Genomic DNA, 26,813 nt, shown 5'->3' with positions numbered 1-26,813 from the left:
TTGGGTGCACTTTAACATTAAATAGAGCACTCTAACATTAGGTCTTGGCCACATAACCAGATAAAACAAGAACAATACAATGACAAAAGTGGTGAACCCAATGCAAGGAACACAAGTGAGTGGAAATTTGGAGTTGGTTTGACTGGTGCAACTAATGTCTCCTCACAAAAAAAAGAATCAATGAAGTATTAAAATTATGCTAAGTGCATGCAATAAAGAATGGCACTCAGTGCCCCAGCACATCACTGCAAGAGGTCATGAGCATACTATAGCAAAATTGGTCTCGGGCATTACAAGACAGCCTGTATGCATAAACTTGCCATTTCCAGGAATATGGTACGTGTGCTGGCGTTGGCAACTATGCAATGGGAAACACTTGTACAGTTAGGAAAAAAAAAAAGCACAATAAATGTTGTCATTGCTGCTATTTTTTTTTTTCAGCTCTACTTTTCAGAAGAAAAAGCATGCATTTTTAAACCTGCTACAGTATTTCCAAACAATACCTTTAGTATATCAAAAGTTACAACAATGGAACTGTTATTTACTGTACGAACAAGACCATAAACGAAGTCCACTTGATGAATTAACACTCGTACAACTGACCAAGCAACAGATGACTACAGTAACTTACTGAATTACACCTTCCGATGTTTGTATCAGCAAAAGGACCAACATTAAGATTTGATTTGGCCGTTACATCAGACATGAAAGCCCACCTGCCCGTAGTTTTGAATGTCAACCCCATAAATGAACAAGGAATATTATACATGAAATATTTTCAGTTTAGAAAACCACCAGTGTCACTGCACAGCAGTGGTAACCTCACTGGCCTCCTTGGAGCCTGTGCTGGTGACAAATTCGAAGCTCAGCATGGGGTCTGTGACAAGGACACAGTAGGAGTCTCAATCGATGACCTCCGTGATCACAACTGATGACGACGGTGGCTGTCGCGTGCCGGAAGATGACGACGAGCCGGCAACTTCCGCGTCGTCCTCTACTTCGGAGATGACCACGCTCTGTGGTGCAGGGCGGTTACGCATTTGCTGCTGCATTTGCTGCTGCATGAGCAGCTGTTGGAAGGCTACTCGCTGCTGGTTCAAGGCATATCTACTCGCTGCAGCATGGGTGACCCCTTGACTGATGCAGTAATTGTACGCATTGGTATAGATCTGCTGTGCCTGTGATAGGCGTGCCCCTGCTTGTGGCATTCTGTGTTGTTGCTGCCTCTGCTGGAACTGGTAGCGGGCCTGCTGCTGTGAAAATTGAGCACGTGCCTGGGCCTGTGCCTGAGCTGCCTGGGCCTGTGCCTGAGCTGCTTGCGCTTGTGCCCGAGCCTGCTGCAGGTAAGCCTGCTGTTGATAGTACTGTTGTTGCGATGTCTCTTGTTGCTGCTGTTCGAATAAAATATAAGGCGCAGGTTTTAGAATTTATAGCAATACTATTTCCGCATTTAAGGCATCTAAATTTGCCACTTTGTAATCCAATCCAGGTTTCTGCAGAGCCACACAATCTTTTATTTTAGGAGTTGGCTCAATATGATATATGAGCCAAGAGCATAGATCGGCGAACTCACTCATGAGTCGACTCACTCGGACACACTCAGACCGATTCACTCGGACTCACTCAGACTCAGATCGAGTCGTGAAGCCAAAGTCAGAGGGAATCACGGTGAGTGATATTTCCGTAAGTCTGAGCCTGGCTGAAGAAAGTTTTGGTGAGTCTGAGTCCAAGTGAGTCCAAAGCACAAAATATGTTCTGTCCAGTGAGTCTGAGTGAATTACATTAACTTTTGCCGACCTAAATTCCCATATAGTCATCTTCAGCATTACTATCAGCCTTACCTTGAGTCATCTTTATACTCACATCTATTTCAAAGCAGTGTCGTTCATACACAGTTTCGATAATTATTAATCAAAGGCTTGGTTCCGTAGGGCCTTGACCTCCCCCATTAAGCTCTTTCAGGAAATTTCATAATTATTATATCTTATTCTGTCACCGATTCCAAGAAAAGTTAACCTATTGGTTTGGAAGCCCTCAGAACTTGTTTTCAATGATACTACCGTATTTACTCGCACAATTTGCGCACTTTTTTGCTATTTAGGGGCCCCGAGGTTTCGCAAGCGCATGTACGAAATATTGTGGCACAGTCCTAACGCGTGCAGTATGTACATAAAGAAAAAGTAAATTTGAACACAAACCAAGCGTACCCTCTTAATTTAAAAGAATTAGCACGTATTTTAACCAGGCAGATCCGGTCGGCGCGGTGCACTGAGAATCACTTATCATGAAGTTCGATTTGGGAATTAATTATTGTCACGGTCGCTGCCACCACCCTCTCAAAGCGCGTCGCCCTCGGTTTCGTCAAGCGCCTTCGGATAGCCCTATTTCCTTGAAGCTCTTCTCAACAATGCTGGGAAAAACTAGGTCCCATGACACGACAAACCGGGAGACCTAAGCATCCAAACATAATCAAAAAGGCCTTCTTCAATGGCAGCATATGCAAATGAGCACATCATCTGCTTTCTCACGTACCGATTGCATCGATTGTGACATGCTGAAGTACTTCACCTTGAAGTGCTTGGCGGCGGCGTGGTTCCCAATTCCTTCGACATCGCAAGGGAACCATAAAAAAAGTCACAGCTTTGCCGCAAAGGCGAAGCAATGAACGCCAAAGCAACAAATTGAAAGGTCACGTGCAAAACGGCAAGCAGATCGAATCATGCCCCACGTTTCTCACGCAAAAATGATGCCCGAAATATGCTCACATGTACAGATGAATGTGAATAAGCGTTTCAGTTGTTACTTCGCTGTGTCTGAAAAGTGCACCTTTTTCCCAAACGGAGACTGCAACGATTGCAGTGTCCTTTGTGCATGCGGTAAGTACAACAGAATCATTTCGGTTGAATCCCGAGGCCAGCCAAGACGTACGATCCTCCCCACCGCAAGATAAGGGCGCACGAGCGTCCACCCCCCTCCTCTTCGCAGGGCAAAGTACGCGTAGGAGATAAGTGCACGCCGTCGCATCATAAGTGGTAGATATAAATAGCTTGCCGTTTGAATGTTGGAGGACGTGCCTCACCGTGGCTCAGTGGTTAACGCCGCAGACTAACGTTTCAGAGGTCCCAAGTTCGATTCCACGCGCCGGAGTTTTTTTTTCTGAATTATTTTTATTTCTTGTTTTTTTTTCACACACACACACACACACACACACACACACACACACACACACACACACACACACACACATATATATATATATATATATATATATATATATATATATTGTAGGCATCTATTATGCACTTCACCCTCATCTGGACAGCAGTCAATCATCATCATCTGTTCTGGCTGACAGTCATCATTGTCTTTGAACGTGCGCTTCATCTTCGGGTCCGTTGCGCTTGTTCGTTCCAGAGTTCACGGCCAATAAACCTCGTTACAACCGAGTCGTCATACGTGGTGGAGGTGTATTGACGACCCCAGACCTCTCCTCACAACGTTTACGCGCTGAAACTCCGTTCAGGTTGCCGCTTGGACCCTCAGTCCGCCAACATATCTCAGAGTGAGTGGGCGGACGACCTTTCTGTTCCCAACCCTGCGCCGCAAGCCCCTCCTCTTTACATCGTAAACCACTAGCGCGACCCTCAGATCTTCGCTGGTCTCCGTGGCGAAGATGTGGAGTACTGGCTCGATAACTACGAGCGAGTAAGCGCAACTAATCACTGGGACGACTGTAAGCAAGCTCCGCCGAGTATCGCTTTATCTCACGGGTGTTGCCAAGACATGGTTCTTGAACAATGATATTGACTTCACCGACTGGCCTGCCTTCATTCAAGCAGCAGCTTCGCCAAGTATTCGGCACACCTGCTGTTATATCCACTCTAGCGAAGAGAACCGTAGATGCTCGCCAACATCATCCCGGCGAGTCGTACACATCGTACATCGAGGATGTCCTTGCGCTCTGCCGGCGCGTCAATTCTTCGATGTCCGAGTCAGACAAACTGCGCCACACCGTAAAGGGCATCGGAAGCATTGCCTTCAATGCTCTTGTTGCCCAGAATCCTTCTACTGTCGCTGACGTCGTCTCTACGTGTCAGCATCTCGACGAACTTGATTCTGTTTGCCTGTAGTCGGGCAATAGCGAGCACCGTGCAGCAGACCGGGACCTGCGTGACATGATACGGGAGAACATACGCGAAGAACTCCAATCAATGAGCTCTTCACCACCTTCTCCATCTGTCATACAGCCTTCAGGTGTGGCTTTGCGCGACATCGTAAGGGAGAAACTAACATCATTCACCGGTCCAGCCTACATAAAGCCACCTCCGCCAGCCCTCCAACATACGCGCATTTGCGGCCGTGCCTCCTCGCATCGTAAACTATACGTTGCCGCTGCCATCGTTCACGTCGGTTGCTGCTGCATCACCGACCCACTTCCGGCTAATGCCACCTGACCCTCGGTCTGCCCGCTTGAGTGCGCTATCTCCTGGTGCGTCGAGCGCCCTCTACTACCTGCCTTGGCGCCCGTCTCGCCCAACATGTTTTTACCGTGGATATCGTGGCCATATATGGCGCTTCTGCTGCAAGCGCCAGTAGGATGAGCGTCGCGGGTATGGCATGCACGAACGGGACTTTTCCAGTGGGGATTCTCACGCCAGGCGTTATTCCCCTGGACAGCAGCTGTCTCCATCTCCGCCCGCATTGACTGAGACGCAGAACACTTACCGTTCAAGCCGACGCCGATCACCTTTGCCCTTTCGTCGCTCCTCCTCTCCTCTTTGGCCAGCCTCGTTTACAACTAACAACCGGTCAAAAAACTAAATGATGCAGTTTTCGGAGGAGAAACGGCATGTAACAGTAGGACTGATATTCCTCCAGCACGCTCGTTCAACATTGTTTCTGTTATGGTAGAAGGAGTTCTCGTGGACGTTTTGGTGGAAACCGGTGCTACAGTTTCTGTGATTAGATATGATTTGCGCAAACTCCTAAAAAAAAGTAATGACACCTTATAATGGGCCCACTTCAGTCGAAGCCCAGGGGAACACTATCCGCCCTTTTTGTCTTTGTACGACCCGTGTTTTTATCAGTGACATTCTGCATTACATCCAGTTCACTGTGGTTACCCGGTGCACTCACCAGCTAATTCTAGGGTGGGACTTCTTATCTTCTTCTTCAGCCGCTTTATGTTGTGGTGAACGGATTCTGCACCTAACTAATACGAATTCCATGTTCGACGAAGGCGTCTACAAGCCACTACGCCTGTTCGCTCGCGAAGATCTGAAACTACCGCCACACCAAGAGCGAATTGTGACCTTGACCTCTAAGGACGTCGACCACGATGACGTTTTGGTGTCCCCTTCGTCGACTTGCGTCGCTAAAGGCATAGCCCTTGCGACAGGTGTCGTACGCTTTTACCATGGCTCCGCACTCGTCATTGCTACGAATGTAACACCGGAGAAAGTTCTGCCAGAGGGCACTGCAGTAGCTTGTGTTGTGGATGCTGAGCCTGTCAGCGCCACGCCACTTAAACCTGCCTCTACCAACGACCCTTTCATGAGTAAGCCTGGTTCTTCCTCTCTCCCTTCACAGCACTTATCAGTGATGACTTAACAACTATGCAGGCGCAGCAGTTGCTTGTTTTGTTAACGAAACACGCCGATTTTTTTTACACCTGCTCCTCGACATTGGGCCGAACTACCACTGCAGCGCATCGCATTCAGACCGAGGGAACATCTATTGTACATCGCCGCCCGTACCGTGCGTCTCTCGCTGAGCGAAAAATCATTGAGGAAAACGTCGCTGACATGGTCCAACGAGAAATAATTCGTCCATAAACTAGCCCTTGGTCATCCCCTCTTGTTTTGGTACGAAAAAAAAAGATGGCTCCGTGCGCTTTTGCGTTGATTGCCGGGCACTTAACAACATCACACGCAAGGAGTATACCCCATGCCACGCATCGTCAACGCCCTTGATTCACTGCAAGGTGCCAAATACTTTTCAAGCCTTGATTTGCTTTTGGGATATTGGCAAATTTCCATGCACAACGACAACAACAACAAAAAAAAAAGGCATTTGCAACCCCCGATGGCCTATACGAATTTAGCGTGATGCCTTTTAGGCTCTGCAATGTGCCCGCGACATTTGAACGCATGATCAACACCGTCATGCGTGGTCTGAAATGGGAGACGTGTCTGTGCTACCTTGATGACATTATCATCTTTTCATCAACGTTTTCTCAGCCCCTGAGGCACTTGGATGACGTCCTAACATGGCTCGCCGGTGCGGGTCTGCAGCTCAACACCAAGAAATGCCGTTTAGACACCAAATCCATCAAGGTTCTCGTTTATGTCGTGAGCAAGGACGGTATTCGCCCTGACCCCGAAAAGATCGCTGCCGTCCTTCGATTTCCATGCCCCACAAGACCTAAGGATTTACGAAGTTGTCTTGGCCTCGCATCCTATTTTCATTATATCATACAAAATTTCCCTTCAATAGCTGCGCCACTTCACAAACAACTTGCTTCTAATGCACCCTTTGTGTGGTCCGAAGAATGTCAGTCGGCGTTTGACCTATTGAAGGAAGCTCTCACGTCAGAGCCTGTACTCTGCCATTTTGATTACACTGCCCCGACACTCTTGCATACCGATGCCAGCGGTTGCGGTATAGGTGCTGTTTTCCTCCAACGCGATAACTCTGGACGGGAGAGGGTCGTCGCATACGCTAGTCGAGTGCCTACTTTCACCGAAAAGAACTATACCATCACTGAGCTGCAGTGCCTCGCTGTGGTTTGGTCCATACAAAAGTTCCGTGCTTATCTGTATGGCCGTCAATTCACCATCGTAACTGACCACCACGCCTTGTGCTGGCTTTCTACAATGAAGAACTTGTCCAGACGCTTGGGTCGTTGGATTTTACGCTTACAGGAGTATCAGTTTGAGATTTATAAATCTGGCAAAAAACATCAAGACGCTGACGCTTTTTCTGGTTGCCCACTACCTACGGCTTCGTTCGACACTCTAACTGCCATCCCCAACGACCCCAGTGCAGACGTGAGTCCCAGTTCTGTTGCCTTGTTCTGTTGCCTGGCCGCTGTACCAGTGGGCAATCGACGATGACCAACCCTTCAGTTTTCGCCAGCAGGCTGACCCGTACTGTCAGTGCATTATAGACCACCTCTCAGGAGCTACGCGTCCACCCAATGCACAGCTTTGTCGACAACTCGAGCACTTGAAGCTTCAGGACTGTGTGCTGTATCGTCACATTTATCATCCTGACTTGCAACGCTGGGTACCTGTTCTGCCACGCTTTGACATCATGTACTTAACGCCTTTCATGATGATTTGTCTCCTGGCCACCACGGCTTTCACAAAACCTACGACCGCATTCGAAGCCGCTTTTATTGGCCTGGCCTTTCTACCAGCGTAGCAAAGTATGTGGGTTCCTGCTCTCCGTGCCAACTTCGCAAGCTTCCGACATCTCCTCCTGCTGGTCAATTACAGCCAATGACGTACCCTGCAACACCTTTCGAGGTCATCGGTGTCAATCTTTATGGGCCCCTTCCTGTTACTGGTGCAGGAAATAGATGGATAGTCACCGCTGTAGACCATCTGACATGCTACGCAGAGACAACTTCAGTAGCTGCTGGTTCAGCATCGGAAGTTGCTGACTTCGTCCTTCAGGCCATAATTCTACATCATGGTGCTCCTCGTGAACTTCTAAATGGCAGTGGAAAGGTCTTTTTATCACAGCTTTTAGGTGAAGTTCTTCGCGTTTCTGGTACTACACACAAAATGGCGTCTAGCTACCATCCTCAAACAAACGGTCTGACCGAGAGATTTCATCGAACCCTTGCCGACATGATCGCCGTATACATTCAACCGGATAACAGAAACTGGGATAAACTTCTACCGTTCTTCACTTTCACTTACAACACCGTTGTTCAGCGCACAACCAGCTACTCACCGTTTTATCTCGTTTACGGATGTTCACCTACTTTCTTTATCACCGTTTCCTTCTTCACTAGCAATGGTCCTACATCCCCTTCTTCTTGCGAAGAATATATTTCTCACCTTGCCCAGTGCCGCCAGTGCGCTCGTATGAACACGGAAGCTATGCAACAAGCAAGGAAGGCTCATCACCTCTCATCATGCGGTATCATTCAGACCGGGTGAAGAGGTGCTGCTATTGACACCAATTCGCACACCTGGTCTGTGCGACACGTTACAGCCTCAATTCATTGGCCCATAGTTGTTTTAGAGTAGACTTCACCTGTCAACTATTGTGTGGCGCATCTTGTCGTGCCAACTGACCGCCGTTATCGCAGCACCGAAATTGTACACATTTCCCGCATGAAGCTTTTCACACGACGTTCCTCGTCACTTTGACTACCCGCCTGCAGCGGCCAGGCTGGCCGCTTCCACAGGGGGGGATTAGTGTAGGCATCTGTCATGCGCTTCATCCTCCTCTCAACAGCAGTCAATCACCATTACCTGTTCTGGCTGACAGTCATCATTGACATCTTCTTCAATCACCATTACCTGTTCTGGCTGACAGTCATCATCAACATCTTCGGCTCAGTTGCGCTTGTTCGTTCCCAAGTTCGTAGCCAATGAACCTCGTTCCAACCGATCGTCATAATATATATATATATATATATATATAAGACGTGAACTGGTGCAGATACCGACCCCATTGGACCCCATTATTACCCGACAATCAACCCCGCCCTGCTAATAAACAAACACCCTTCGAAACGTTTTGTGGTGGAGGTGCTGGGTAATTCAATTGCCCAACATGACGGAGCCACCACCAACATGGGACCACTTCGCTATCCAACTCAAAAAGTGCTTCGGGAATTCCACTGCGAAAAGAAAGCGAGCCGAGCAGACATTACTTCAGCGTGCTCAAGTGTCATGTAAGAACATGACTACACGCCATGCTCATAATACGTTCGTGGTCGTTTTGCTAGGTGCACATATACCGAATTTGGTATTACGTGACGTGAATGGACGACTGAGCACAAATGCCAGGCGCAAACATGATAACCATGACATGGAAACCATGTACGCATAATTTACATTTGCTTCGTAACATAGTGCTGATATGACAATTCAACCCTTCTCATTTGTGCTTCCCATATCGATTTTCATTGTATGTGAGATCTACCAGTTTTTCTTTATTTTATTTTTCGCTGGAAGTAGCGGGGCTGGGGTAATTCAGGTGCCACTCATGAGTATCACTATGCTGCATTGTGTTGTGGCTTTAGAGGGCAGTCGTTCCTGCAGATTTGCGGCAAAATCGGGATCGGGAATTGGCATATGGCACTTAAAGTTCTTGAATTAACTAAACTGATGCAAACTGCCATTTCACATTATCCACTAAGACTTGCATATAAAGTTTTACTGTATGTAGCATATCAGCGTGCTCACCCACAGTGGCAGGCGTTTTGCTAGACTAGTCGCTGACACTCGACATATCTTACTTACCGCTCCAAGTCCTTGAAGTTTAGCAAGGACCTTATTCAATTGTTGAATGGCCAGGCTCGATTCCGTAAGTTGAGTTGCGATTTCATTTGGTACTGGTTGCTTTGCCTGGAGGAACTGAAATGCAATCCAGGAATAAAGTGATTGTCTATGAGGATAAATTAACAAGTCAATAATTCTTAGAAAAATGACCTCTGAAGAGCTCACCATGTTTCTTTTCTCAAATGCACTCATTTGTCGCTTCTGGAACTCTTGACGGTATGCAAGCAGAACCTTCCTTAGCTGATCAACCAGTTGATTAGGTGTCAAGTATGGGTACTGCATGATTAAAAAATAGGCTCTGTCTTTAGCAAGGACAAACACAGAAAGCATGCACAACATGTGCGTGCTCACAGGCAAAACGAAAAACACCTGCAACCATAACGAGCCTACACACTTGCGTTGCGGGTGTGCAGACACGCCACCCCACACCCAACCTTTCATGTAGCCTTCAATCCTAGGTTACATCGAAAAAAAAAGCACTTGCTAAATTCCACACTGCTAGATAAGTAAATGTGACACAGTGGCCCATTTGAAAACAGGCCTGCAAATGGAGATATGTGCAATGAGCTAGTCTACATACCTTGACTTTAACATCAGCTATCATCATTATTGAGGTCCAGTGAGATATATGCAATGAGCTGGTTTACATACCTTGGTTTTAATGTCAGCTATCATCCTATTGAGGTCCAGTGAGAGCACGAAGGTCTGCCCGGTACCCTCTGAAGTGATAGACGTTGCTACAAAAACAACATTTGATCATCAGTTTCAGAAAGGCAAAAAAAAAATATGACAAGAAGTATTTCTTTTACCACAGAGCTTCATAAAAAGAAAGCAATCAGTGTCTATGGGAGTTGCAAGAATGGTTGTGAAACAAGCAAAGGATTGACGATTAGCATATTGATCTGTCTTATCTCCAACTGTACAAACTTACATGGCTTTGCGACATATCAAACCAAGCAGTTTCAACAAAACACTGTTACAATTGTGACGTCTCACTGTTTGTACATTCTGGGGGATCATAAAAGCCTTTTGTGTTTTTAAAAGAAAACTATTGCTTATTAAATTTTAGGCCAATAAAAATTGATGAAACACAGTAAATGGAACTACAAGGCATACAAAGATAAAAAACACATAATCACGTACTAAGCGCAAGCTTTATGGAAGCTGAATGACTCCAGGTGACCCCACAGCCTGTTGCCATGATAGCAAGTGTGGAAAACTCTTATGACTGTTTGCACCAACAAGCAATAAACACTTGCCGAATGGGAACAGGCGGCCCTGACCGATGCTCTCACATTTAAATGCACATGTATACCCTATAAAGTGGACAGGGGGATGACCGCCAGTGTAGCTCAGTGGTGGAGCATCGGACGCTTTATTCGATTCCTGCCCGTGGCAAGTTATCTTTTCGTCCACTTTTTTTTTTTCACATTTACATCACAATTACTTCTAATAACGTCCCCTATGCTTTTCTTGGCATCATTGTCCATTAGTTCTTCTTAACGTAGTGCCTAACAAAAAAAATGAACTGTTAAATTTACACTTCTTTCCCTCATTAAAAGGTGTTGCTATGCAAAACCCTCCATTTTTTAACCGTTTACTCCATTTCATACTTGTGTATTGCATAAAGTTCTGTATGGTTTTCGCTCAATGAAAAAATAGCATTAGCCAATGAAATTAAAAGAAAGGCTTTTTCTTTTTCCCTTTCTGTTAAGAGACACTTAAAATAATACATGTTTCTCAGATCCAGAGAACAAACCTAACTTACCAAATCTTTTCAGTTTATGAGGATCGACATAATAAGGTTTTGTTAGTCTACTATTTGCGGAGATGGGATTCCCTTAAAAAATTATAAAATAAAACCTAATGCTTCGAAGCGACAAGATTCGAAATGCCTCGCGTCACATAGCTGCAAACTTACGCAAGTCGGAAATGTTGGGGTTGATTCGTCCCTCGCGCTCAACCCTGTACTCTTCCCACGCAAGCATGCGCTCCTCTTCCGTGAGTTCTTCAGAAGTGATGTTCTGGAGTAAGGAGTCGTGCTCGTGGTAGGATACAATCCAGTCCTTGTTGCGAATCAGCAGCTCCGCCAGGAGCCGGTCCTTTAAAATTGAGAGAAAGAGAGAGAGAAAAGTGAAGAAATTAAATATATTAAACACAAAGCCACATGGAAAGTGTAACTGTAAACACTTTACTGGGCACAGAATAGGGCTATATGTATAGAGAACATTTTTGAGAATAAATGATACTGATTTGTGGGGCAGGCATCCCAGTGGCATTTTTTTTTTTTTTTTTCTGGGGTTCATGTCCTGCAGTGCTGGACACAAACCACGAAATGTCGAGTGCATTTAGTTAAATAAACTTTTGTGAATGTGATCGTAAACGAGAAATTTAATCGTAAACGAGAAGTTTGAGGACGAAGAATAAAACTCCTTACTTTGTAGGTGAGACCTTCCTCTAAAGTTTTCTACTGATCTGTGCAGTTGAATCTTGTAGGAGAAAAGTAGAGCTGTGCAAATACACTATAACCTCATTAGAACAGACCTACATAGTGAAGACTGTAGTAACACGTATTCCGAAGGAGTACGGCCACTAGCGTGGGCCCGGTCTTAGCGAGCCGCAGGGCACGCCTTGACCATCACCGTGGCGAGAACACGATACTGCTCATAGTCGCAACACTTTATTGTCTGTGGCAACACCAAATGCTGTACAGCCCGTTGCAAAGGCGCGGCGGGAAAGCAAATAGGCTTATCTACGCCACGGGCATACAAGTACTACACAGGGTGCCACGAGCACGTCTCCACGGTAAAGGTGATCCACGGAGACACCGGGACCAAGGCCCGGTTGCTCGAGTGAGGGCAAAGGCGCTCGCGTTGGCTTCAAAGAGATACGGGTCGGCGTAGCCAGGCCATGCACTAGGAATCCGCACCACTCTTTGGCCTAGCGTTCAGAAGGGGAGGGGGGGGGGGTGACATAAGGTAAGCGTTCGCCGCGGGCGCAAGACACTGTTGGCGAAGTCCCAACAAGCCCCACAGGGAGCTGACGGACGAAAAAGAAAAGCGTGCATACCCCCATGTCGTCCTCGGAGAGACCTCTCTCTCCTTCCGAGGCGCGCGCGCAAAGCCTCTCGGGAGACTCCGCGCGCGGCGCCACGGACAACATCCGCTACCGGGTGAGGGGATTAAACGTCACTCCGCTCTCCCAGCGCAGCAGACAGCGGAGGAGGGGAGACATGTCGGGACATGAGAACGGAGAAACGAGGCGGCAAAACCCGCGCAAAGGCAGCGGGCCGGCCTCAATTCCCACAAGCCGATTTCGGAACGTTGTAAAAGGAGCATGTAAAATCAAAGCACTGTTGCAACAGACTTCTGTGTAAACACAGGCTCAATCTGTTATAACCGGAGATTTACAAGTGATAAACGGATTTTGATTGATTTTTGGAACATCACATTTTCAGTTTGAGTAGCCATTTTTCTATCTGATTTCAAAATACAGTGGAATTTCAAAGATACGAGTTCGAAAGAAGCGCGCGAAAAATTCGTATCAGCCTGAATTCGTAGGAACTAAAAACAACTTAAAGCTGATAAATATGATGAACAAGAAATTCATTGGCTACTACACCTTGCCGAAAAAAAGTCTGAGATGTTCTTTTGAACTTTCCTGCTTTCACAGTCTCCTAATTAAGTGCTACAGTTTCCTCACTCATGCTGCTGGCGCAGCGCATTCGCAGTTGACATCAGAGCAAGTGAACACGGCCAAACTCATTGGAAATGCACTCGCTTCCTTGCTTAAGCAGCCGGAAAACCGCGCCGCGAAGTCGACGAAAAAAAAAGTCCTGGAGAATTCGCATAGAAAAATTCAAGCAAAAATGCCAGCGCCACAGGAAAACCACGTTCGCACCCACTGAAAACGTTCACATTCGTTCCGCCACCCTCGCCGCCGCCGCTTGAGAATTCAAACCATTTTTCCCTTTTCCTGAGCACTGAAGTTCGTACGGAGTTATAATTATGCATATAAGGCACTGAAAAGAAACAGTTTACACCTTTACTAACATTATTTCGGAAGACACGCCAGCCGAAATGACACGAGCGGGCACAGCGGCGGCGACAGATTCAGCCGGCAATGCAAAAGCAAGGCACGCTCAGGCAAGCCGACTCACTGCTGCTGCACCTTTTACTTCCGGTGTTATCAGCGATCGTAATCCAAACCAGCCTCTCGACGACCGTGTCCTTGTCAAGGCCATGAGCTTTGACGTGCCGCGCAAGTAGTTCACGATAGCGCTGACGCGACTGACTGCCGATGCCTTCGCCACCATGTTGATTTGCAGTTGGTTGTTGACATCACGTGGTTTAAGAAATGCAGCAGCCGATGAAGTCAAAACCGTGAAGAGACAAGGTGATACTATGCTATCGTGTGGGGGGAAAATTGGTCTCAGACCAATTTTTTTCGCCACGGCCTCGCGGCATTTCTGCCGCGTTGTGCCGCTGGCATGCAGCGGTCAATCGCACATTCGTATCATCTGCGGTGGCTGGGGAAATCATTCGTATAGCAATGAATCACGGTGTGTTTTATATAATGTAGTCCATCCAAAACAACCTTAAAATTTGTATCATCACGAAATTCGCATCAACCATAATCGTATCATCGAGATTCTACTGTATCTTCACACTGAAAACCAGTTTCTTATAAATGAAACTACAAGCTGGAAATTACGCATAAGTGCTGTAAAAAATCGTTGTGCCTGCCGAGGTAACTAAAATCATTGTGGACGACGCACAAACATAAACAAAAACAATTTTTTCAAAAAAGTTATAGCTCCTGAACAGCACAACCATCAAAAATCGCACTACTTAGTGACATTTCCACACTCGTTTTGTGTTCTTAGGTCGCATTTAGTTAAGGCTGCTGCAAGAAAAAGTTCAATCATTCAATTGGCAGATTACGAAAGCGCGCCACACTTGTCACGAATATCGCAGACGCACATCCTCGGACCTACTGTAATAGCGTTCTCGTTAGATCCGCTGTTAACGGTGTTGCTTATCAGCATTTGGAACCTTGTGACAAATACCAATGCAAAAAAACTCTTAACACTCGCAATCGAGTTTGACACACTTTGAAACATCGGACACCGCAGTCACACACATTGCAACCGAGCTTTCTGCTCAAAGTTCTGGCTAGACCTAACTCGCTCCGAACTTAGTGGGCAAGACCATCGCGCTAGCGGACATGCGACAGCAAAGAAGCCGTAATGCGCTCCATCGAAAGCAATGAATAACATCGCCCACTGGCTCCTCAGAACTATGAATGAATATTTTGAGGAGAGTGATGGCAGTGGCGTAGTGTGTCAAAACTATAGTGTACTAGATATACTGTACCAAAACGATTTTTTGTCGCCATAGATAGGCATAACTGATCAGACTGGATATCGGCAGCCTTTGTTCTTAAATCGGTACATGAATATCCCCAGCGCGCTGTTCCTGTACCGAAAGCAAGCCAAGTGACCTTTGAAGTCTGGAAGTTATTGAATTTGTGATGTCCGTGGGAGAAAAGTTCGCCGTAAAAGAGTCCCGACCACCTTGCTGGCCTTAAATTTTAGTCAATTATATACAGGCGCATAGCGAGGAATTTTTAGGGGGGGGAGGGGTGATGGAAACATCTTGATTTTGGAAGGGGCACCTTCTTAATATGGTCATATTTCGCTCTCTATGCTACGGCAACAAAAATTTTGAGGGGGGGCACGTGCCTTCGGTGTGCCACCCCCTGGCTACGCTCCTGATTACAGTCGAGCCCGACTATATCGAACCCGTTCATATCAAATTATCCCGTATATCGAATAATTCCTAAACACGGTAAGTTTACATTGAGAATATACAGCAAAAGTTACTGTTTTATCGAACGAAAATAGCAACAACTGATATATCAAACTCCATGAGCCTCAAAAGTACCCCAGCAAGTTGGCTTTCCCTCGCGGTGGCAGAGAAAACTGCCGGCGCCACTCTAGAAAAAGTTGGTTAGACCCGGTTGTGCGCGGGCGAATACCCCCCTCCAAGAAATTATCCTGGCCCGCTCGCACCGCTTACAGCCAATCAGAGGCCGTTGTGCTTTTTCCGAGGTGCGGAGGCGGTAGAAGTGAGCGCCATTTTTTCTTTCTTTATGCTTGTATGCCTGCTGCTGCCGATTCAGCATGGTCTCTGGTATTGCCTGTTGGTGCTCTGTGAACTGTATTGGCGCGCTGTCATCATGGCTTGCGCAAAGAGGCAAAATTTGCCGTTCGCCGCGAAACTCGAAATCATCAATCGGTTTGAGCGCGGTGAAAAGAAGTCAGACGTCGCCGCCGCGTACAAAATTCCAAGAAGCACCTTGAGTACTATCCTGAAGAACAAGGCAGACATCAGGGCCAAGTTGGACAAAAGGCCAGGTGCTCGTGGCGCCCGACGTGTACGCGTTGCTCTGTACGAAGATGTTGAAGCGGCCGTTTACAAGTGGTTTGTGGACGTTCGGTCGCGAAACATCCCGATTTCCGGCCCTATGATCGAGCAGAAAGCCAAGGACTTTGCTTTTCTGCTTGGCAGGAATGATTTCCAAGGCGCTTCAGGCTGGCTTCAGTGGTTCAAAGAACGGCATGACATAGTTGGCAACGCTGTTACAGGTGAAAGCAGAGCAGCGGACCTGGACAGCGTAGAAAAATGGCTCGAGGAAAACTGGCGAGATATCGCAGCAAGATATAGAGCTCAAGATATCTTCAATGCGGATGAAACCGCTCTATTTTGGCAAATGTTGCCAAACAAGACACTTGCGTGTCTTGGCGACAAGACAAGCAGCGGCAAGGCAAACAAAGCTCAAAAGCGTGGATGACCGGGGAGCTTTTCAGCAGATGACTATCGTCGTGGAATGATGATTTCGTAGACAAAAATCGCAAGGTGTGCCTGCTCGCGAACAATTGTTCATCGCACCACTGTAGTACGACCTTCACCAACATCGAGCTGCGTTTTTTGCCCTCGAACACTAAGCCTGTACTGCAACCACTGGATCAAGGCGTTATACGCGCAATGAAAGCCGGCTATCAGAAGCGCCTTGTGGAGAGGCTGCTGCAGAACCTTCGTGTCAGCAGGGAGCTTAAGATCGACTTGCTCGGAGCTATTTCTATGTTGAGTAGATGGTGGGCAGATGTCAAGGAGGAGACGATCCAGAACTGCTTTAGGCATGCCGGCTTTTGCATGCCTGGTGATGACACCCCAAATTCTGACAGCACTGATCACACCGCAGGTGTTTCCGCCGAAGTTTGAAACGAACTGGCAGAGTTCCCGGGTGCTATCGATGGATCGACATTCGACGAGTTCGTCAGTGCGGACGATGATGTCCCCATCATGGGCCAATTACAGGATGAGGGTTACATTGCAGACGTCGTGCCGACCACGAGCCAAAGCGACAGCAATATGGAAATCGACGACGGCCCATTGCCTACATCCTCCAAAGTGATTAGTGCACTTGCGTTGGTCTGGCGCTATTGCTTGAATGTGGAAGGTTGCGGCCTCAGCTGCTCCGACTCGTTGGACAGCGTGGAGGCGTGTGTGCTGTCGCAGGCAGCGAAGTCATTGACACAGAAAATAATCCGGGACTATTTTGTTCCACAGTAGGGCACGCAAGTAAGCGACCATATTAATAAAGTACTTTTATTCTAGTTTGTTATGTGCCTTTGTGTCAAAACCTATACCGGGCCTATATCGAATCATGCCATATATCGAACTAATAAACATTTTTTTGGCGAGTTCAATATACCCGGGTTCGACTGTATATCCAAATGTCTGCTGCACTAGAATTCGTAGTTACTGAAGCACAATCAATAGGGAGGTTGGCGTAACGATGCCAATTGGTATTTAGTATCTGTATGACTGTTGTAAGCAGATCCGTTGTAACGAGCTTATACTGTAGCAAAATTTTGGATGCGAGGCGACTTCGAAAATTGAAGTGCCAGTGCAAATGAAATAGCATAGAACATTTTTTGAATATTCCCAAATACTTCAAAGTGAAAGCGCAAAAAAAAGAGGATTCCTAAGTGTATTCTTTAAGATGGCAATATGAAAGTGTTTCCTTAAGCTAGGTTGACGAAGTGCTGGAGGGGTGGTGTTTCATAGTTGTCTTATCAAGAATGAGGCAATGCACACGCTGAATTGTATTTATGCACATAATTTGTTGCAACCAAGGTGTTGGAGACAACACTTTACACCTGAAAGGCAAAGATGCCATTTTCTCAGCTTCTCCTCTTCTTCCCGCTTCTGTGGAAGCCTAACTGTAGTGGTGGACGGGGCTGTGCTTTCTTTGAGTCCGGAGTTGCTAATCTGTCACGTAGACATCAATATATAAAATCTGAAATTTCAAATGCTAAAAATCTTCAGCATCTGATTTTTCGAACTTCCGGCCCAAATTTTCAGGTTTGAAACAGCATTAATTGAGCCCCCATCTCTGCCAAATTTATAAACTTCACGTTGGAACTAGCTTTTTCTCGTGTCAATATTATTGAGTGCTGCAGAGCCTGAGAGCCAGCTTTGCCATAATACAAGAGTGTGATGTGGAGAAGCATATTGAAAATCTGAACGGGCTACTGTCAATCGGACATATGACTGTATTCGTCTTCGGGAATTTCAAATATTTCGAGTAGAAATATTCCGGTGCCAATCGAATTGAATAGCAAGCACAATTCAAAAAGTATTCAAAAATTCAAATATCACCGCACCCCTAGAAAAAAAAGAAAGGCTCCCCAAAGATTGTTAACACTATTGTTTGGCAGTAGTCAGCACTGAACTACAAGCAGTGTTTGTCATTTTCCTAGCAATGCATGATACGTTGATAAGAAATGGCAACCATAACACCCTCACGTGGAGCGACAAGTTAGAGACAGCCCATTCATCCCTTGGGCAAAAAGTAGCGGGAACCAGAATCTGATGAAGAAAACAATTAGCAGTACTCAAAAAAGTGTTTGCTAGACGAGCACAAAGGGGACGTCACCAAAGCCATCCATGCCTTGCGTTATGAGACGAAGCTCATTGAACACTGCTGGACAACAGGACATACCATTGACTTCAACAATGCGGTGACACTGGCTCGGGAACAAAAGTGCGGCAAAAAGAAATTCCTAAAATCATGGTTCATCCGTCACGACACATCAATGTGCAACAACTACCTTGGCCCCCTAGCAGATGTTTACGGGGACTTACGAGGCTAACAGTGGACTGGGGGGCCCCCACTCATTTAGGGGTCAGTGTACAATGAGTACGCCATCTATATAAGTGGTGAAATGTCTGTGTAAGTTTGTTATATTTGGCTGAGTCAAGTCAAAGTAAACCATTTAGAATGAGGAACTCACCCGGTTTTTAGAACATTTTTACATTCTTCCACAAGATGGTAAGGTAATCCCGCAGAGCTGCACCTCTTATTTTCGTTTCCTAACACGTGTTAACTAGGCACATACCTTAGGCACCATGGGTGTAGGTCTATTGCTTTTGCTGTCTGGAGTAAAATTGTAGAGCTCTAGAAGGTCGGCCGCATTGAAGTGGCGCTCTATCTGCTGCTCATCCACGACGCGGCACGACAGGGACTGCTTGGTCACCTGGCGATCGTAGATCTTCTCCTCCATTGTTCCCTGGACAAAATGACAGGAGCGTAGCCATAAGGTCAGAGCACGTGCTGAACGAAATTGTGTGACACATCACCATTAATAATTAACAATAAAACAAGAAAGCCTTCAAGCAATATTGCACCAAGCTGCCCAGATATACTAAAGCACAGAGGCGTGATTGATTGTCACCGTGTACTGAGAAGACATAAATACAAAGATTCAAGCTCTACTAACAAGTAGCAACTTCACTGGAAAGTCAATAAGAAATACAGTAATACCTCATTAACTCACATAACTCAAAAAATCAGCTAAGTCGAAATAAATCGCAGAACCGAACATTTTCCTACACGTTCCATGTATATACTTCCCTTTCTCAAAGTATTTCTGGGTCGGATTGTGGATAACTCAGAATTTTGACTGGGTGTGGAACGAAAATTCCGCTATCGGACCATTCCACAAGAATCGCGTGATGCTGCCATGCCTTAAGTGTCTTTTTTTTTTCTTATTCAGTCCTGCCTGTCACTACATATGCTACTCGCGAACGCGAAGTGCGCAAAAGTCCCAGCGATATGTCAACTTTGTCAAGCAACCCTGTGGCAGGTCATGCGACACATGCACTGGGCATGGAAGTCCTCAGCCCACGCTTGGCATGGTTTGTCTCATTAGCTATGTGTAGTGCACATGATTTCCCCTGAGGTGTGATTTTTGTTCATCTGCGCAAACCACAAGGTACAGATTTTTTGCTGGCTGTGAGTGCAGTGCTTGCGGCTTTCCCTGAGGCTTGATTTCTGTCCGTCTGTGCAAATTGAGCAGTACGAATTTTTCGCTGACTGTGAGCAGCAGCAACTTGGCACGAATGCAGGAAGCATGGCGTCAAAACAATGAAAGCTGCTAACGCTATAAAGAAAGATTGCCCTAATTAAGGAAGTGGAGAAAGGAGGCGGAACAAAACCGAGCATCGCACAGGAATTCGGCATCTCTTTGTTAACACTTTCTACGGTACTAAAAACAAGCAGAAGGTGCTGGATGGATTTCAGTAGAGTTTCTCCAGCCAGTGGTATCGGGTTCGAGGGTCGAAGTACCCAGACGTTGAAGCGGCGTTGATGGTATAGCTATGAAATGCCAGAACGGCCAACCTTCCCTATGTCACCACAGCAATAATGACGGAAAAGGCAGATGCTTTGGCCTTGCAAATGGGGCATATGGACTTCAGTTGCAGCAACGGCTGGCCTGACTGCTTCAAAAAAAAAAAGTGTGGTGTCCAAGTCAGAGCACGACGAGAACGACACTGTCGACGCAAGCACTGCAGGTTATTGGCGCAGCAGCCGACTCACGGAGTAGCGTGAGAGTTACTCTGACAGCGACATTTTCAACCTTGCCGAGGCAGCACTTTTTTTTTTATAGAATGTTACCGAGCCATACCTTCAAACCGAAGGGTGGAGTGTGCTCGGGAGTGAAACAATGGAAGAACAGGGGCACTGTCCTATTCGGGGCAAATGCTGCAGGTGAAGAGAAGCTGCCGTTACTCATAATTGGCAAGGCTCTAAAGCCTAGGTGCTTTAGAAATGCATGACTGCCGAATGGCGTTATCTATAAGAAAAATAGAGCAGCGTAAATGACTGCTACTCTTTTCAAAGAGTATATTCACGCTAGTTATAACGAGATGGCCAAGAAAAACAGAGAATCCCTGTTCATCGTCGACAACCGCCCAGGCCATGGCAAAATAGAGAATTTGGAGGCAGTAACAGTAGAGTTTCTGCCTGCAAATATGACGTCTGTGCTGCAGCCAATAGACAAAAATGTCATTAAAGTGGCCCGAAAAATCTACTGAAAGAGCCTTCTTCACAAAGTTTTGTTGCATTACGAAACTGGCAAAGGATACAAAATTGACTTGCTGGAAGCAGTACACTTTTTCAGCAGCGCTTGGTAGCAAGTTCGTGCAGCAGCTATCGCTGATTGCTTTGCAAACGCTGGGTTTTCATGTGCCGCCAGTTTGCCAGAAGCAGAGACAGGTGACTTCAAAGACTATGAGGAACTTTGTCAAAAGGTTATCAAGCTTACAGGAAACAGTGCCGCCAAAAATGGCGTGACTTTTCTGGAGTACGTGCTGTGTGATCAGGATGTAGCAGTGACCGGAGAAATTATGGACGCCGAAACCGTTTCAACAGCCACTAACGTAGGAGACGGCGGAAAAAACGGCGATGACAAACCACCTCGGGAGATGCCGACACCTTCCGAGATGAGAAATTTTCTGCACTTGCTTCGAAATAAGGTCGAGAGCAGCGGCGGAGAAGATCGACTGATGCGATGCGTCAAGCCGCTGGAAAACGCCTCCCTAGGCCCGAGTACGACCACAAAGCAGAGGAGCATTAGGCAGTTTTTATCTCCTAAATAAAATGGCAGTGCAGCAATACCCAGCCAATTAAAGTCTCTTGTATGTTTTTTTTTTCTCTTTTAAATCCTGCACGAGAAGAAAGATTTGAAACTGCCGCTGAAGAGTCGGTAGGTAGCAGTGATATTTCTGAAAAACACTCGTTCTTCCCGGCAATTAGCGCAACTTTGATTATCTGAAAAATCCACTTACCTCAAAATTTTCCCTGGTGTTTACAACTTCGTGTTAACGAGGTATTACTGTATATTTTTTACTCCCAAAGCAGCAACAGTCGCATCCTGCATACTACAGAGAGTGCTACTTAGAAATAACAGTCGAACGAATTAACGAAAACAAGCACCTGGGACAAACAAAACAACAGACATGTGACTTACACGACCACGACTCTTTCCTTTGACATAAAACGCTTGAAACGTTGAACGTGCAATTTTTTTTTTTTTACCCCTACCCGCGATTTCGCGTCTTGGAGGGAACATGTACAGGTTTTGCAATGTGCGGTAAGATGCATGCTCATGTGTTCCTTCAAATTATGCGCATGCTATTTAAGTCGCTATTAGCACCTGCATTGCATGTCTGCGTGTCTTTGTGCTGGTCAGCAGACATCAACTAAACCAAAACAAGTGATCCTGCAGCACTACTGAGATCAAGAAGCAGCCAAACAGAACTGAATTGTCATAAGACATGCTTCTCATTGACTGTTTCGCTGGTCATACTCTTAAAACCACCGGACGATTTACGAAGATGATTATCTCTACTCTCAGACGTACGATTCACTGCTCTGCAACAACCCACCACAGTAATGTCGACAGCTGCCTAAAGGTGCCTTTGTCGCAATTAATTTATCTTGAACGCAATAAATCAGTGCAATAAGCTGCCCGTCGAAGCTGTACAAATTAGATGCACATTTGTGCGTTGTACTGGATTCCCACGGGAAGTTGCTCTATTCTATCGGAACTATCTTATTCCACTAGAAATATGTGTTACAATAGAGAAATGCAATATATCTGCTGTCCACGTGGTAACAGTAGACTAAAGCTGTTTCTTCATCCCGCAGCAGGAAGGAATATGTATCCACCTGTGCAAGCATGCGGTAGATGAAGACGGGTTTCTTCTGGCCAAATCTATACACCCGGAAGATGGCCTGAATGTCGTGTGTGGGGTTCCATGAGGCATCCATGAGCACCACACGGTTGGCACCGACGAGGTTGGTCCCCAGTGAGCCCGCCTTTGTTGAGATGAGGAACAGGCGGCCGCGAGGGTTGTCTTCGTCGTTGAACATTTCGATCCAGCGCGCACGCAAGTCCACTGATGTTGAGCCATCCATGCGGAAGTAGTCGATGCCCCGCACCCACGTGTTGTGACAGTCACGCAACGGATCTGTGGGATCCACAAGGGCCGTATCGGGATCCACAGCAGCCGCTCGTTCATCACAATGTTCCAGTAGCCTCTCCACCATGTCGAGAGTCAGCAGGCTTTGGCTGAACAGTAACCTGCATGAGAAATGGCCTGCAATGCTGCCTAAATGAAGACTAATAGCACTTTATTTTAGAGTTTAGAATTGCAGGCTAAGCTTGTGCAAATAGTAAGTTTTAGGTTTGAAGTGAATAGCGATTTGGTTAGAATCATTTCGAATAGAACAGTATAAATTGTATTTTATAAAAAAATGAGCATCCTTATCATGACCCAATTAACCTGCACAATATTTTTTAAATTGAAACAAGGCATGTGCAAATATAATTCTTTTTGGTTCAAAGAAAAAGAAGAAACTTTCAATAATAACAAAATTTGAGTTTCGGACAGTAGAATAAAAGTAATAACCTGAAAAAAATCGCCGGCATATCCACAAAATGAATAATGCTAGAGGAGCTTGCTTGGGGGTGCACGGGGAGTTTCTTGCGATAGACCATTTCTGTAAAAAGGCTCAATGACAAGCTGGCGCAAGAGGGGTACGACAAAGGCAGCGTTGTTGGGCACGTTCTGCCGCTGCCACTGCGCAGTGTTGGCCACGTCGATCGGCACGTTAACCAACAGCCCGCTACCGTGAGTCGAGTGCCTGATGCTCATAAATGGCAGACGTGGAGCTATCAGGAGTTTTTCAATGAGGTTGAGAGCAGGCAATGAGGTTGTGCTTATGATGCAACGAGAATGAAGTGGATGTGGCGGCAAGGAAGCGAGCATGCAGGTCTTCGAGAACTGATGCCTTGGGTGGCGGCACGCCATTTAGTGAGCACTGTTGCAATCACCGGAAAGGTGACCAGAGCCGCGGCCGCAGAAGTGTGCAATGGCAATACTGGTGTACACGCCGGCGGCCGCCGGACTGGGCGCGAGCTTAAAAGAAGCCAGCTCTTAAAATGTGCTACATATTTATATTTACTATACTTAGAGCATATAAGCTGGTATCACATGTTTGTATACCTGGAAAAAGATGAATTGATGTGTGGGCATGTGTTAAACTGACCTTGAAGTGGGGCTTTGTGGCAGATTTTCCCGGGAAAGGTATATTCAAGGTACAGTACCTCTGGCTATTGGCAGTGAAACAACCTTTACAAAAGGGTTGCATGCAAACTATATGCATCGATACGTTCATTTCGATCACTTCAAAATTTCCTATATTTTAAACTCAAAATGAAGCAAATTTGAATACGTTATTATTCATTCAAATATTTGTAGTGCTCAAGTATTAACTCAAGCTTATAACAGAGACATTGTTGCTCCCACTGGTGCAGCACTGCATCACAAGCCCAAAGATTATCACCATCGTGCATGAACAGTCAAGCCTCGTTTCGCATAATAATATCCATTTAATAAAAATAACCATAAAGTAAAGTAATTTAAGTCCCTCTTAACATCCCCACGGATATCCACGTCATGCGTCTTTCTTCAATAAAATCAAACCATCGTGTCCATGAATATAACAAACTACATGTCTCAAAGTTGTATAGACGTTCCATTATTACGTACATATCGACAACATATACAGATTTGGGTGCACGTTAAAGAACACCAGGTGGTCGAAATTTCCGGAGCCCTCCACTACCGCGTCTCTCATAATCATATGGTGGTTTTGGGACGTTAAACCCACAAATCTAAATCGACAACATATAACTTCATTTTAGGAATAGTGAATAAAATTTTGTCAAGATTTTAAACTAAAATGAAAGCGTTGGTGCTAAATGTAACCTGCGCCGTCGAACAAGTGCTTGTCGAATGAAAATAACCCCCAAGCAATCATTTTTTACTAATACAGTTTGTCCATGTACAATGAGAAAAAAATACGCAGCACATGAATTTACGGAGAGTTCACTTGCTGTGGCTAGCTGAATGATGTAATGTGTATGCAATGTGGGGGAAGCGAGAGGAAGCGCTCATCTTAGACGTGGTGTCATCACTTGGTTCTCGAGAAAACACTCGACACCAAACAGCTGCTCCAGCTTGTCCACTAGGCACTGCCACGGCATCACGATTGCCGCTCTTAAGGTGTTCAAGTACGATTTTAGTATGATTTCAGTACGATCTAGTATGATTTCACTCTTGTCACTGCCTGAAAGTTGATTATAATAAGAAAGGTTAAGTCAATTAAACTGAGTACAAACGAAAAATGAACAATGATGGTAAATTGCTTTGTGGGACACTTTCCAACGATTAATCCTTTAATCGTTCATCATACAGTTGAACCTCTTTTAAAGGGCCAGCAAACAACCCCCGAGATCCAAAAATTGTTATAAAGAGAAATATCTGCACTTCTGCTTTGTGAACATGCTGCCGCAAGAATTTCGCGAATACGTTCTACATTAAGGAAGTTACAGGGATCAGAACATCGGCTCCAGCTGGTTTCAAATTTTCATGCGGCCTCGCCACCCTTCTCTCTCACAGGTCGTGACTGGTTTAGAGCAATCGACGAGCTGCGTGCTAAGTCATCACCAATTGGTGACTTTGCATCACTGCGTGTGACAGGAGGATTGGTCAGGTGCAAGAAAGGAGCGCAAGAATTGTTTCTCGAAGTGGAGCTCTACACGGCGCCCAATGCTGTAATATTCAGAAAACGTGATCACTACGGTCTACTCTACGAATAATTGCAGAGCTTCTTTGGGCGGTGTAAACAAAAGTTGGAGCCTGTTGGAGCCCTTTAAGAGACACTGGTTTAAGGGACAACTGTATACAACACCCCACTGTGCCCAGCATTGAAGTAACAATTGATTAGACATTGAAGAAGTAAAAAGCTGTTTATGAGAGTCACCTCATAGCATAAGGGACAAAACATATTCCCAGATACATGTCTCTTATAAAGTGATTCAATTGCATTAACACCCCAAGATGGGCGGAAGTTAGACTTTCGACCATGGTGGCCACACCCGTGTGCTTCAATTTATGTGCATGTTAGAGAACCTTGGGTGGTTAACATAATCTTGGAGCTCTCCAGGAATGGCTTGTCTCATAACCTTATTAGGTTCCGACACGTAAAACCCCCAATTATTATTATTACAGTCGTACCCCTTTATAAGAGACACCTATATAAGAGACAAATGGGTATAAGAGACACCCATGCACCTACAATAAAATACAGGTTGATAGGAAAATGCACACGAGGTACCCTGCTTATAAGAGACACCTCATGTAAGAGACAAGAATTGCTGTCTGGAGCATGCCTCCTATAAAGGGGTTTGACTATTATTATTAATCACAATGGCATAAAATAAGAAGTTATAGAAAAGTGGAGTGATACTTTAATAGTGTCTTGGGTAAATGCTGTGGGTTACGAAAGAACCAGATTGCAAAAAAAAACTGTAATGACTGAAAAGTGCATTTGATAACTGAACGTCCCAGTAAATACGCATTTCCTCCATTCCCAGCAAGTAGCACCTTCCAGGCCTTCAGCCCCCAAAGGCCTGACAACTTTGATTCACGGCAAGCAATACATGCGGACTTTCCAAATATCAAAATGCCTTCCCTGAACGAGCTGGGTACGTGTTTATTATGCGAGATGTGGGAACCGAGGCTAGCCCACTGCCTTTGCGCGGGCTTTCCCGCCTTTTCTGCCGTTCTCATGTCCCGACATGTCTGCCCTCCTTTGCTGTCTGCTGCGCTGAGAGAGCGGAGTGACGTTTAACTCCCTCACCCGGAAGCGGAGGTTGACTGTGGCGCTGCGCGTGGAGCCTCCCGAGAGGTTTTCGCGCGCTGCGTCAGGAGCGGACAGATACTCTCCGGGACAGCAAACGGTGAGCCACGCAATTTTTTCCGTCCGTCGACTCCCGTCGCTCGGGGCTCGTCGGACCTCGCTGCC

The 26,813-nt window shown here is 46.0% G+C and overlaps 1 protein-coding gene across 1 annotated transcript in view; it reads right to left on the bottom strand.

Moving 5' to 3' along the window:
• Positions 1-489: 489 nt before the first annotated feature.
• Positions 490-26,813, bottom strand: part of LOC119170470 (uncharacterized) — a 110,503-nt gene continuing 84,179 nt past the window's right edge. The window contains exons 20-26 of the mRNA XM_037421645.2: positions 22,608-23,022; positions 18,994-19,164; positions 11,446-11,626; positions 10,176-10,261; positions 9,690-9,800; positions 9,486-9,599; positions 490-1,391 (exon numbers count right to left, since the gene is read on the bottom strand). Of these exons, the coding sequence (XP_037277542.2) occupies positions 903-1,391; positions 9,486-9,599; positions 9,690-9,800; positions 10,176-10,261; positions 11,446-11,626; positions 18,994-19,164; positions 22,608-23,022 (1,567 nt within the window). The 3' untranslated portion in view covers positions 490-902. The remainder of the gene's footprint in view (positions 1,392-9,485; positions 9,600-9,689; positions 9,801-10,175; positions 10,262-11,445; positions 11,627-18,993; positions 19,165-22,607; positions 23,023-26,813) is intronic.

The sequence above is a fragment of the Rhipicephalus microplus genome, chromosome 2 (genome assembly GCF_043290135.1).
Source record: "Rhipicephalus microplus isolate Deutch F79 chromosome 2, USDA_Rmic, whole genome shotgun sequence".
Taxonomy (NCBI): Eukaryota; Metazoa; Arthropoda; class Arachnida; order Ixodida; family Ixodidae; genus Rhipicephalus; species Rhipicephalus microplus.
The sequence above is the reverse complement of the archived record's forward strand: the minus strand, read 5'-3'. Positions and strand labels throughout refer to the sequence as shown.